This window comes from Oncorhynchus tshawytscha, linkage group LG32, assembly GCF_018296145.1.
Source record: "Oncorhynchus tshawytscha isolate Ot180627B linkage group LG32, Otsh_v2.0, whole genome shotgun sequence".
Taxonomy (NCBI): Eukaryota; Metazoa; Chordata; class Actinopteri; order Salmoniformes; family Salmonidae; genus Oncorhynchus; species Oncorhynchus tshawytscha.
The window spans coordinates 11,307,196-11,321,874 of NC_056460.1; the positions used below are offsets into that span (position 1 = coordinate 11,307,196).

Genomic DNA, 14,679 nt, shown 5'->3' on the forward strand with positions numbered 1-14,679 from the left:
AGCAATGGTACAAATAAAAAGTTTATATGTTATGAATTGATGGGGGAAAATGTGTCAAATAAAACCACCTACTGTATTATAAAAATGTAAAAACCATCACTGACAATGAATCTTCCATGAATAACATTGATTGTATTGTCAACCTCTGATTTGGCTGTGCAGACTCGTGGGACTGTGGCGATTTCCAGGGAGAGGCTAGAGTGGAGGAGGAAGATCTGTGTTGCACCATGCTGATCACAGATAAGAGGCCTCTCCCAGAAAGGTTTTCTCATCCTCTAGGAAGGGGCCTCAGCTCCCTCGTAGCTCCCACCATAAGAGGTGGAGGCTGCAGTGCAGCCTCCTTGATGCTGGCTAACGTCTTCAAGAAGAAGCGTAAACCAGAGATCACAAACTTAAGACAGCCCTTTGTTATCTACAAAACAGGACAAGCAGCTACCAAACAGTTAAGAAAAACAAGAAACACCTTGTGAGCTTAGTTAACCACACATAGGCATGTGTGGATCTTAGGAGGCTGGTGGGAGGAGCCATAGGAGCACGGGTTCATTGTAATAGCTGGAATGGAATTAATGCAACAGGGCCGACCGTGTGGTTTCCATATGTTTGATACCGGTCCATTTATTCCATCAATTACAAAGAGCCCGTCCTCCTATAGCTCATCCCACTAGCCTCGTCTGGTGTGGCTACGATTAGTCTTTTTGTTTAATCGTTATTATTTCCTACAGGTTTTTTTGTCTCAAGACCGTAACTGTGAAGAAGGCAGATATTATTAACCCTATGTTGGTCAGTCAACTGTCACCAGGCATTGAAGAGCCACCAACCGGTAGCCGGAGTAAAAGGATGTCCACATCACTCATTCTATTTGAAGAGGTAAACCACACAGCAGTCAGTAGTTTTATTTTGGTTGTTTAGCAGTTCCAGGTTGCAGACTAGACATTTTAATTAAGTGACCAAGCTGCACCTACTCTCCGGCAGGTTGATGTCGTATTCGATGATGTGGGATTCCTCACAGCAATCAAGACCTTCATGACGGCTACCAAGAGACCCGTGATACTGACCACTAGTGGTGTGTGTGTGTGTGTGTATATACTGAAAAATATGAGTTCAATCTGTATTGAAAATTATGTGAAGTTGAATCATAACACAAACTGTCTTCAGATCCTTCCTTCAAGGCCTAAGTTTGGTGGCGACTTTGAAGCGATCCTTTTTAAAACAACCTTCAGTAGTGAGTCGAGCATCTTGGCACCATTGTATCCCCTCACCTAATGTGCATGATATGATATGAAGCTGCTACTCCATTTAGTCTGTCTGTCGTGCACCCTCCCAGGTGAACGTTTGCAGTTATCTGCAGCTGCTGTGCCTGGCTGAGAACGTCAGGATGGATGCTGGGGACATCACCTCTCTGGTGAGCCTGAACCAGATGCACATCAGACGTACCCTACTGCAGCTCTGGATCTGCAGTGGAGGAGGACAGGCATCTCAGAGGGCAACCCCACTGAAGTACCCTGCAGGTGGTGTGTATGGAAGTGAGTGATGACAAACCATTAACTGACTTCAATGTCTAGGTGTGTTAGTATATCACATGTATTGTGACCCCTTTTAGTTTTCTTGGTCGCTGTCTGAAAGAGTGTACGTCAAGTCTTACAATTGAATCACTTGATTGTTTTGGTGAACCCTAGCTCTGGCTGTTGCTGCAGTGGGTGAAAATGCTTCTCCCCGCCATCCTCTGTGACGTGGGCTGCACTTCGAGCATGCTGGGGCTCCTGAACTCTGGCCCCAGCCATGACCTGCAGACCACTCTAAAGGCACGTCACCTCAGAGGCCCTGTGAACTTGAACTAGATGAACATCCAATGCTTTTATTCAGGTAACAACATTGAATGACTGTCTGAGGTGCCTTTCTCTGTGATTTCTCAGTGCCAGTCCTGGGCTAGACCAGACACCATCAAGCTGATGGAGATCCTTACTGAGAGGTGTAGCTTCACTCTACTTGAACCTGGAGCTCCTTCTTCCCCTATCAATCAGGACCCAGCCCAGTCCTTTCCTCACCCCAAAGAAAGTGACTCGCTCTAGGCTTCAGAGTGAGCCAACACCCCCTGACATCCACCACCCTCAGGTCCCACTGATCCTGGATCAGACCAGTTAAGGTGTCCTCCGGCTCCAGGCCGAGGAGAAAAATGTCTGGCAACATCTGATTCCAGATCAGCTCCCATGTTAGTAAAGCCTTAGAGCCTCACTGTCTCTGAGGGCTCATCCAAGTGTATCAAATATTACTGAGACTGTTGATGACAAACTGAGAAGGCAGCAGATGGCTTGGTGTACCACTGCTTAGATGCAATAACTGACTTTATGGACCTCATGTCCTTCATTGATACCTCTCTACCGAGTGAGTCTCCACATAAGGCTGGCCCATGCAGACCAGGGGCGGAGGTTAAGGACGGACTGCTAGATGAGAGAGGATTGGGGCTGTCGGTGGTGGGGTGAGAGTACATTGGAAATCCAGGCTGCAGTAAAGGGCCTGGGCTTCCAGAGGTGCCTGGCCAGGGTGTCTGAGGGATGGGCTGGATCCCAGAGGCTGATGGAGAAACTCAACCTCCCCGTCGCCCCACCCAGACGGGGTTTCAACGTCAGTCAGACCACTTCCTGTGATCCTAGGTGACTGCAGTTTCCTGAGCGTTATTTTTTTCACTGTCAGAAATACATTGGTGTCTCAGTCCTCTAAATTACCATACATGCTTATGTGAAGTTAGCACACACGTTTGTAATGCTGTTAGAATTCGGTTCAAACTGTTAGTCAGAAATGAGCATCATTGCAAACAAAATCTTCTGGTGGTATCTGAACAGCAGTTTGTCTTCCAGCGTGGTTGAAAGGAGATATGACATCAGAACTGTCCTCTCAAACTGAGCCTTATGCACCTTGGGAAACAAGCAAGCTGTTGCCGTGGACTACCTCCCTGTCCTCCGCACCATGTGCCAATCAGAGCAGGGCCAAGGCAGGTGAGTCAATACACTGCATGAGAGCACCGTATTAATTTAGACTAAGAAAACGGTTATAATTAAAGAGATTGCTCAGATGACTTAAGACAGATTTGTTGTATGAATGCTCTTTCTCCTAGGTTGCTGCATTACCTCAGCAGTATTCACCTGGGCCTCCTTAACGCCACTGTGACTCCTTGCAGATGGTCATTGTCATGGGACATCAAGTCAGCAAGTTCTGGCTCTACACCGCATGACAGGGAGGTTAATGCCATCATCACCCTATGTTAATGACTTGTGATTTAGTGAATGTAGCCCATATGGGCGTTCATGATAGTTTGCTGTACATTCATTCATGCTTATTACATTGAGTGAGGAGTTTCTACTGTATGCATTCAATGTATAAATGAAATATAAAATCCTGTTTTTATATTTATGCATTAAAAAAATAACATGCATTTATTACAATCTGGTTAAGTGAGTTGGTGTTTAAAACCAGAGGTATTTCAGGCTTTGAAAGGCATTATAAACACTTGTCCATAAAGGTACAGATGCAGGTGGTTGCATGTGACAAATCATATCACTGTACACATTCAAGCCTGTTCTGCTTTACTATCGGCCCTGACAGAACACTTCTATTCATGGGAAAGTGAAGAACATGACGTGTGGTGTCTGAGGAGAGGCTTAAGTTCAGCTGCTGGGGCCTGAACTGACACCTCAAGTGCAATACCATCTGAGTCTAGAGGTAAAGTGTTGTAGTATCCATTTAAATACAAGCTAGTGTCAGTTTCCATCAAGCCTCCAATATGCAGGTCTCAGCTTAGCTCTTTGTGACCTTCGACCCCACCAGGTCACACATACTGTACACAGTCAACCAGTTTCAGTCCCTGGTAGAAATTGCAGCTGTATTATTAACTCTATTCACTGAGCAGCTCGTAACGGCGTTACGCCGCCCACCCACCTGGAAGGAGTTCCTGTATTTCACCAACAGGTTGTGATGGAATGTCACCCTCGGAATCGTCTGAGTCACTGACTCCATCATCCGTTGCACCGCCTGGGCCCCGCTAGTGCGCGACTCGCCCACCATGAGGCTAAAATGGCGGCTGACGGCGGTGCGCATCATGTTGAGCACCTTGGGTGGAGCAGTGATGTCAGGCTGGGCTCCAGCAGGGTGAACAGCATAGCCTCCACTGTACGCATGTGAGCCATTACTGGGTACAGGACAGTGTTCTGAAGTCTTTTCCACAACGAAGAAGTCAGCCGTGGGGAGGTGGGATAAAACACTGGAAATCTGGTGATGTTATGGCACATAATGAGATGTGATTCAGTACAGGAGTTAGGATATTACAGAGTCGATGATTATGTGCTAAGCTAAAACCTAGCCCTGAGACATGGCTGTAGACGGACACCATAGGAGCAGTTATGTCTCAGTGCTAACCTACGTACCCAAATGCAAGAATACCTCGGTTGGAAACATTCAACTTACATCATCCAAGTAGGCAGAAGCCATGTAGGTTCCCTTCAGAAAGTTATGGCAATCCTCATGTTTCCACTCCAACAAGTTCATGCCATGATCCACATGCGCCCAGGCTATTTTATTCACTCCACACACAATGGACACTATGGAATTTGCTTCCTGAAAGAAAGGTGGATTAATGCACATGTATTAACACTGACATATTTATGTGGTGACATGACAGCAGGGACTGACCCTGTGGCTTGCCCAACTGTGCCATCAACATCCAGACCTCAAGGCCATCCGTCTAGCTAAATCATTTTACCTCTAGCCAGGTCCTTTCCACCTATGGTCTGATGAACTTGGCTAGCTGGATCTTTACTTTTCTCCTTCTCCGGAGGGTTGAGGATGGAGTTGAAGACAATGACAGCACTTTTGTGTTTCAGAAGCGGCACATTTGTGACGCTTCCGAGATTTTCCAAAGGTCCATTTCTAGTCCTGTATTCCACAATGTTGACAGACTTGCGTCCACGAAGGAGCTTGACGGCGGCGAGCTCCGATTCTGCCGCACTGTTGAGGAGCTGCAGAATGACATCTCGGGTATAATTAGTGATACGTTCCAACAGGAATCTGTTCCAAAAACGTCGTAAAGTACAAGGTTGCATACAAAGTATCATGATCAATTCCCCTCTTTAACTAGCTGCCGAATAGGCATCAACTCACATGAATTAATTAAATAGCCACTTCCTCCCTACCTGGTATCAACCTTGTACGCGTTGTTTTTTCGGCAACCTTGTTTTTGGAACAGATTCCTGTTGGAAAGTTCCACAAATTATACCCACCCGCTAACAAATAGCACCTGAAAAAAATGTAATTAAGAAGTTACGAGAAACTTCGCGGCTTGAATAAAACATTTGTGCATACCTCTCCGGGCGATTAAAGACATACATCGCCTTGGAACCCACATTGTAATCGTAGTTTAACAGGTAATGCATTCAAACTTTTGCCCTTTAGTTGTTCGCCAATCTCACGCCGATACAGAAACAAGGATCATGCATACTTGGTTCCGAGGCACTTTATGTTCCCCCTCTCCAGGTTCTTGAAGCTGCGTTTAACATCTCACTGACTTTCATCTCAAGTGCAAACTTCGTCAAAGATGTCTTCGTTTTTATTAAGATATTTTATTTATTTATATTTCAATATGAATTAACTTTGGTGACATTATCAAGACATTATATATTATCTCGATATAATTTGTTGGAGTATATACCATACAATCAATTACAGTTGTTTTTCTTAGATATTACTATTCTACCAGGCCTACATGTCCGTTTATAAATTATGCGCAAAATATGGTAACGCCTTTTTCACTTCCCCTACTCATTGTTATTTGAATAGTGAGTGTTTGTGTGGAGAACAATAAACGGCATGTTGCTATGCCAGTGAGAAAGGGAAACGTCGGCCTGTGAGCGCGGTCAAGTGCAACAACAACGAGAAAAATGTCCTGACACCTGTTATAGAACTAATACATTTGAAGTGAATGAAAAGGCATGGACCTAAGTAAAATAAGCAATTCGTTTGTTGGGACTTGATTGACGCAGAAGAATAGCCGATTTAATTATGGCAAGTCCGGAGAGAAATAAGAAGATTCTGCTTGAAATGGTGAAACAGCCCAGCAACGACCATTGTGCCGACTGTGGGGCCCCTGGTGAGTTATTTTTTAATAAAATACATGTTAAACCATGATTGATAGCCTCTTAACATTTGACATGTTTGGGTTACCATTGTGGCTAGGATTTGGTACAGATAGGAACTGTAAAACAAAAGTTTAAAGTAGTAAAATATTGACGGACCCCCAAACAGAAGCTATGTCTTCTATGTGACTATTTCATATTAATGATCGACTATTTCAGTGTGGTTGTCTATTGTTCATAGAATGTGGTGCATGAGCAAAAACCTAAGCCATGTAAGACAAGTGAGTTATAGTTGCTTTTATTTCACTGGATTTCACTGCTGATTATGTATTTACCATGACTGTGATGTGGTTGTCTCACCTAGCTATCTTAAGATGAATGCACTAACTGTAAGTCACTCTAAATGACTAAAAAGTCAAATGATCACAACCATGGCATTTTTTTAAAGAAGTTATTTTGGGGGAAGTTATAGTTAATTCAGACAATGATTACAATGGTTCCTCCTTTCCAGTAACTCTCTACAACTCATGAGCCAACCTTAGAAAAAACAACCAATCAAGGCATGACTACAAAGTCCAATATCCAAACTATAGTAATGTGGTTCAAAGGTATACAGGCTGCAAACATTTCCAGTGTCTGGTGGATTGATACAGTATCATATTACTGCTATTCACAGAGCCAGACTGGGCCTCATACAAACTTGGTGTGTTTGTATGTGTGAACTGTTCGGGGACACATCGGGACTTGCCTGCCATCAGCCGGATAAAGTCCATACGTTTGGATTTCTGGGATGATTCCTTAGTAGAGGTACAGTTTAACACGTTACAATAGCCCATTAGTGTACCAATAACCTTTACACCTTAAAGGATGCACTCTCAAGATCACACAATAATAGCCACCATCACCTTTGATGTTGTCATGTTATAACATGCTTATTATGTTATTATTATGTTATAACGTTCCTATTATGTTTCTAATTGTAGTTTATGAAGACAAGGGGTAACGCTGCAGCCAATGCGTTCTATGAGAAGTGCGTTCCGCCCTTCTACTACCGGCCACAGGAGAAGGACTGTGTGTGAGTGGGACTATATCAATGTCTTCGTTCGCTCACTCAATTCAAGGAAGTGTAAATTGTGATGACTTGACAGTTGTTCATTCAGTGGAAGGATGCAGTATTATTTCAAGAGAAGAGGAAGAAATATATTGGGGTCGATTAGCCTACAATTGATTGAGTTGGCAAATACTGCAGGGTTTGTGGTCGAAGTTGAGTCATATATTGAACACAAAAAGTTTGTATTTTTAATATGTTCATTTTTGTATTTAAATCTAACCTTTTGGTTTCCTGACAGTGTTCTTAAAGATCAGTGGATACGTGCTAAGTATGAGAGGAGAGAATTCACAGGAGAGAGTAGCTCCCTTCAGCAAGGTTATAGTTCAGGTAAGTGCTAAATGTTGACAAGTCTCCATGGATAAGTCAATTTATTTTATTCAAATTGTCAAGGAACACAAGACATTTCCATACATCTCTGTCTACAGAGCAAGGCATAGAAACAAACGTACCAACATACTGCGTATGAAGAGAGAAGGGATACTAACTAAATCAATGTTTTGTATTGGTTGGATCCCATTCAGGACTTTACGAAGGAATTCTATGGAAGAAAGGCAAGGACAACAAGCAGTTCCTGAAAAGGAGATTCCTGCTCTCTGAAACAGACTTCACCTTGAGATACTTCACCAAGGAGGATGTAAGTTGGTTGAAATGCAGAAGACATTTCAGTTGAATGCATTCAGTTGTAAAACTGACTAGGTATCCCCCTTTCCCTTTAAGTAGCTTCTCTCCATCTTCTTGGATCAGATAACCCAGCTAACAAAATGTCGTCCTGGGGACGTGCCCAGAAGGCTTTGGAAAAGTCACAGGGAACATCCCCTGTTACTTAAAACAATGGGACTCCCAACATCTTTCTCAGGTCATTACCAATCCCACGAGGTATGATCCCAAACACCCAGAAAAGGCTACTCTCCTTGATGTTATCCTCACAAATAATCCTGATAGGTATCAGTCTGGTGTTTTTCTGTAGTGACCTTAGTGATCACTGTATTCTGAATTGGCTGCTCAGTTAAATGACCTGTACTGATATGTCATAGACGCTTGCTGAAAAACTTTAATGAGAAACCTTCCTTCATAACTATGATTGCTCAGCTTCACATGCCTCTCCCTAATGTCAATATGCCTTGTCTATTGCTGTTTTGGTTAGTGATTATTGTCTTATTTCACTGTAGAGCCTCCAGCCCTGCTCAATATGCCTTAGCTAGCCATTTTGCTCCCCCCCCACACATACACACACATGCAGTCACCTCACCTGGCTTAAATGGTGCCTCTAGAGACAACACCTCTCTCATCGTCACTCAATGCCTAGGTTTATCTCCACTGTACTCATATCATACCATACCTTTGTCTGTACATTATGGCTTGAATCTATTCTTCCCCGCCCAGGAATCTGCTCCTTTTACTCTCTGTTCTGAACGCACTAGACGACCAGTTCTTATAGCCTTTAGCCGTACCTTTATCCTACTCCTCCTCTGTTCCTCTGGTGATGTAGAGGTTAACCCAGGCCCTGCAGCCCCCAGCATCACTCCCATTCACCAGGCGCTCTCATTTGTTGACTTCTGTAACTGTAAAAGCCTTGGTTTCATGCATGTTAACATTAGAAGCCTAAGTTTGTTTTATTCACTGCTTCAGCACACATCCTGTGGCGTTCTGCATTAGCATCGAGTAGCCCCCGCAATATGCAACTTTTCAGGGAAGACAGGAACCAGTATGTATACTCAGTCAGTTAGGAAAGCTAAAGCTAGCCTTTTCAAACACAAATTTGCATCCTGTAGCACTAATTCCAAAAGGTTTTGGGACACTGTAAAGTCCATGGAGAATAAGAGCACCTCCTCCAGCTGCCCACTGCACTGAGGATAGGAAACACTGTCACCACTGATAAATCTACGATAATCGACAATTTCTATAAGCATTTTTCCATGGCTGGCCATGCTTTCCACCTGGCTATTCCTACCCCGGCCAACACCTCAGCACCCCCTGCAGCAACTTGCCCAAGCCCCCGCTTCTCCTTCACCCAAATCCAGACAGCTGATGTTCTGAAAGAGCTGCAAAATCTGGATCCCTACAAATCAGCTGGGCTAGACAATCCGGACCCTCTCTTTCTAAAATTATCTGCCGAAATGGTTGCAACCCTTATTAGTAGCCTATTCAACCTCTCTTTCGTATTGTCTGAGATCCCCAAAGATTGGAAAGCTGCCGCAGTCATCACCCTCTTCAAAGACACTCTAGACCCAAACTGTTATAGACCTATATCTATCCTGCCCTGCCTTTGTAAAATCTTCGAAAGCCAAGTTAACAAACAGATCACCGACCATTTCGAATCCCACCATACCCCATTCTTGTGGGTCGGCCTAGGTGTATTGGTGTCTCTGAGGGGTCTTTGGTCTGGTTTGCTAACTACCTCTTTCAAAGAGTGCAATATGTAAAGTCAGAACATCTGCTGTTTCAGCCCACCTGTCACCCCAATGCTCGATCCCAGGCCCCTCTTCTCAATTTACATCAACAACATACCTCAGGCAATAGGCTCTTATCCACTTACAGTGCATTCGGAAAGTATTCAGACCCCTATACTTTTTCCACATTTTGTTACTTTACAGCCATATCCTAAAATGGATTCAATTGTTTCCCCCCCTCATCAAACTACACACAATAACTCATAATGACAAAGCAAACAATTATGTGTATATATTTTCTTCAAATGTATTAAAAATATTTTAAAAACTGGAATATCACATTTACGTAAGTAATCAGACCCTTTACTCAGTACTTTGTTGAAGCACCTTTGGCAGCGACCTGTATTTGGGGAGTTTCTCCCATTCTTCTCTGCAGAGCCATTCATACTCTGTCAGATTGGTTTCATCAGACCAGAGAATCTTGTTTGTCATGGTCTGAGAGTTCTTTAGGTGCCTTTTGGCAAACTCCAAGTGGGCTATCATGTGCCTTTTACTGAGGAGTGGCTTCTGTCTGGCCACTCTATCATAAAGTCCTGATTGGTGGAGTGCTGCAGAGTTTGGTTGTCCTTCTGGAAGGTTCTCCCATCTCCACAGAGGAACTCTGGAGCTCTGTCAGAGTGATCACCGGGTTCTTGGGCACCTCCCTGACCAAGGCCCTTCTCCCCAATTGCTCAGTTTGGCCGGGAGGCCAGCTCTAGGAAGAGTCTTGGTGATAGATTTGCAAAAATGTCTAAAAACCTGTTTTTGCTTTGTCATTATGGAGTATTGTGTGTAGATTGATGATTTTCTTTATTTAATCACTTATAGAATAAGGCTGAAATGTAACAAAGTGTGGAAAAAGGGAACTGGTCTGAATACTTTTCGAATGCACTGCATCCACTTGTATGCAGGTGATACAGTCTTACACGGAACCCAAACCGGCTGCGCGTGTTCGCCATCGTGCATAAATTTATTTTGTCCCCCTACACCGGAATCACGACACGCAGGTTAAAATATCTAAACAAACCCTGAGCCAATTACATTCATTTGGGATCAGGTCGAAAAGCATTAAACATTGATGGCAATTTAGCTAGTTAGCTTGCACTTGCTAGCTAATTTGTCCTATTTAGCTAGCTTGCTGTTGCTAGCTAATTTGTCCTGGGATATAAACATTGAGTTGTTATTTTACCTGAAATGCACAAGGTCCTCTACTCCGACAATTAATCCACACATAAAACTGTCAACCGAATCGTTTATAGTCATCTCCTCCTTCCAGGCTTTTTCATCTTTGAACTTATATGGTGATTGGCATCTAAACTTTCATAGTATTACTACACCGACTGGCAACTCAGTTCATCTTTCAATCACCCACGTGGGTATAACCAATGAGGAGATGGCACGTGGGTACCTGCTTCTATAAACCAATGAGGAGATGGGAGAGGCAGGACCTCCAGCGCGATCTGCGTCAGAAATAGAAAGGAGTTCTATTTTAGCCCTTGGCAACGCAGACGCTCGTTGACGGGCGTGACCAGTGTGGGTGCAATAATTGAATAACATAGATTTCTAAATGTATTTTGCAACGACTTGACGCCAGCGGTGTGGTCAGCTTATTATACTCAGTTGGCTCCTCCCCAGATTGTGTGTGTCATGCCCTGAAACAAAGCTTAGTGTCCAGCAGTCTTTCTCTGCCCTTAACCTTGTTCGGAACACATCCAAAACAAAGGTTATGTGGTTCGGTAGGAAGAGTGTCTTACTGACACTGGTGGCTGCTTCGCGTGTTAACAAAAAAAATATCTCTACCATTTCGCCCTTTGTGCTGTTGTCTGTGTCTAACAATGTTTGTGCCATGTTTTGTGCTGTTAACATGTTGTGCTGCTGCCATGTTGTGTTGCTACCATGTTGCGCTGTTGCCATGCTGTGTTGCTACCATGTTGTTGTCATGCTATGTTTTTGTCATGCTGCGTTGCTGCCATGTTGTGTTGTTGTTTTAGGTCTCTTTATGTCGTGTTGTGGTGTCTCATTTGTCGTGATTCGTTTTGTCCATTTTTTAATATATTTTTTTATCCCAGGCCCCATCGCCGCAAGAGGCCTTTCTCTCTTGCTAGGCCGTCATTGTAAATAAGAATTTGATGTTAATTGACTTACCTGGTTAAATAAATGTTAAATATAAAATACCTGAGAAGGGATCATTATAATGCTGCCTGTTGTGTATTATTGACCCTAGTCCAAGAAGCCCAAAGCAGTCATCTCTATGAAGGACCTCAATGCCGTGTTCCAGCCGGAAAAGATAGGCCACGCCCACGGGCTGCAAATCTCCTACCTGGAGGAAGAACGGACCAGAAACCTGTTTGTTTACCATGACAACAGCCAGGTAATAACCTATGACAAACTCAATTGAAACGTTGTCATGAAGACTCGGAGTCAAATTTCTCTCTCCTACTTCTAGGAAATTGTGTCCTGTTTCAATGCGATTCGGGCCACCCGGTTTGCTTACCTCAAGAAAGTCAACCCTAATGCCAGGGACAGTGACGTGAGTTCAATGTCTTGTATCGCCGTAATTGACATGATATGTCACAGGTGACGTCATCCTTTCAAGGACTCCCTCTGTACAGATCTGTCTCCTTTCTATGTTTTTGCTTGTGCAGCTCGTACCTTTGATAACCAGAAGTAGCATTAAAGAAGGCTACATGGAGAAAACCGGCCCAACGGTTAGTAATCCAGCAAATTCATTGAACATAGCGAAGCTTTAAAAGTGATATACGCCGAGAGCACCAGAAACTCAACCTGTGTGATGCTCAGCCAGGGCTGATTCTGTGCCTTCTGTGTCTGTTCTTAGCAATGGGAGCCATTCAAGAAGAGATGGTTCATCTTAAACTTAACGGACAGAAAGCTGTCCTACTTCAAATCTTCACTGGTAATGACAACAGAGAATATGCTTAAGACATTTGTATTTGTGGAGAAGAATGTTGCAAAATGTGTGTGTGTCTGGCAGTCTCTATTTGTGTATTGCTGTGTGTCCATCCATAGGATGCCTTGGAACTGGGAGCTGTCTTCATCGGCACAGAGGGCCATGGCTACTCTGTGAGGGAGGGCCAGCCTAAGGGGAGCCGCAGTGGCAGGTGGAGGTTCGGGGTCACCTTGGAGACGCCAGACAGGCAGTTTGTCTTCCTGTGTGACCAGGAGCAGGACCAGAGGGAGTGGATAGAAGCCTTCAAACTAGTAATCTCCGAGCCTATGCTACCGCAGCACTACAACAGTATGAAGACCATTCACTGTTCACCATGTTTACAATATACCAGCAGCATGAGACTTACGATTATTGTAAAAGTGGTCAATGACAGAAAATTATACCTTTTGAGTAGCTGAAATGTTTATTTTTTATTATTGAACATTTGTCTTTATTTGTTATTTCAGCTGAGGCAAACATGAGAAGGATGAAAAAATGAATGGTGTAAAAACCTGAGGGAAGGAAAACACCATTTACAGGAAGAAATGGCAATGTGTGAGGCTGGCTGCCTGTTTCAGAGAGCCTACCAGTGGCAGGGTGGAGGCTTCTCACAAGACGTGATCAGGGAACTCTTCAATGGAGTCATGTTTATCGGAAAATGAGGAGAGGCTAAATGAACTCGGGCTAAGGAGGCTAAACGAACTGAAGAGCTGCCAATGTGGACCAGCACCGGTAACCATTGCAAATCACCATTATCCAGGGCACCTTGCAAACCAGTGACAGGACTGCATATTATGAGATGGGAACTGATGGCATTGTCGGGGATATTGGGAATGTAATATATACTTTCTATGAACTAATGTGTGTATATACACTGAATGTATAAAACGTTAAGGACACCTGCTCTTTCCATGACATAGACTGACCAGGTGAAAGCTATGATCCCTTATTGATGTCACTTGTTAAATCCACTTCAATCAGTGTCGATGAAGGGGAGGAGACAAGTTAAATAAGGATTTGTCAGCCAATGGAGACATGGATTGTGTATGTGTGCCACTCAGACGGTGAATGTGTAAGACAATTGAAGACTATTGAAGTGCCTTTGAGCAGGATATGGTAGTAGGTGCCAGGCGCACTGGTTTGTGTCAAGAACTGCAACGCTGCTGGTTTTTTTATGCTCAATAGTTTTACGTGTGTGTCAAGAATGGTCCACCACCCAAAGGACATCCAGCCAACTTGACACAACTGTGGGAAGCATTGGAGTCAACATGGGCCATATTGGGCCTGCATCCCTGACACCTTGTAGAGGCCAAGACCTGATGAATTGAGACTGTTCTGAGGGGTGTTCCTAATATTTTGTACAGTCATTGTAAATAGAAAGCGAGAGAGTGCGATACAATACTTTAATGGAGCTACTAGAGTTCGTTTTTTGTATAACAGTTATTTTATAATACAGTGTTTTATTATCTTTGTTGATTGCAGCCTACTGTTATTTAAATTATTTTGCATGTCCTGTCTGTCATTGTTACATATGCCAATAGCACACACCAGGAAAAGTGAGTTAAACATTATTTATGTCCATATAGAGTACCCCTTGTGGTTCAAGAGGCAAAATATTCTTTAAGTTGTTGTTATACCTGTGACACTGTGATAACTACAGTAGCCATTACTTTCTTTACGACAATGTATACATATACAAAGAGGCTGTTGTGGAAATTCTTACACAGGGACACTCAAAGTCAGTCTTAATATGAATCATTGTTTATTGTCAGCGTGCTGGAGAGGTTCCAACCAACTCAATGCACCATAGTACACATGTCAATCAGGAGCTCTGCTTGGGCAGTCCCAGCAGTTGTCTTATATACGGCCATACACATATAACATAATTCATTAATCATTACCGTTTCAGTCCTGTGACAGACCAATACTGGTTCACAACATGTGACAGACCAATACTTCACGAGGTACTGTTCTCAAAATAAGGTCTGGGCATACTGCCAAATTGCAGCTACCGATAGTGAGGATTTGTTCAGTCAGCCACTTGCATGAACACAGAAATTGGTTTATAGA

The 14,679-nt window shown here is 43.5% G+C and overlaps 1 protein-coding gene and 1 pseudogene across 1 annotated transcript; one reads left to right on the forward strand and one right to left on the reverse strand.

Moving 5' to 3' along the window:
- Positions 1-8: 8 nt before the first annotated feature.
- On the reverse strand, positions 9-5,497 carry LOC112230299 (annotated as a pseudogene).
- A 262-nt stretch (positions 5,498-5,759) lies between these two features.
- Positions 5,760-14,085, forward strand: LOC112230298 (arf-GAP with dual PH domain-containing protein 2). The gene is made up of 11 exons (XM_024396536.2): positions 5,760-6,136; positions 6,799-6,929; positions 7,106-7,197; positions 7,472-7,560; positions 7,755-7,867; positions 11,887-12,033; positions 12,109-12,192; positions 12,308-12,370; positions 12,499-12,576; positions 12,690-12,918; positions 13,077-14,085. The coding sequence occupies exons 1-11, from the start codon at positions 6,049-6,051 to the stop codon at positions 13,106-13,108; spliced, it is 1,146 nt and encodes a 381-aa protein (XP_024252304.1). The 5' UTR covers positions 5,760-6,048; the 3' UTR covers positions 13,109-14,085.
- Positions 14,086-14,679: the final 594 nt, after the last annotated feature.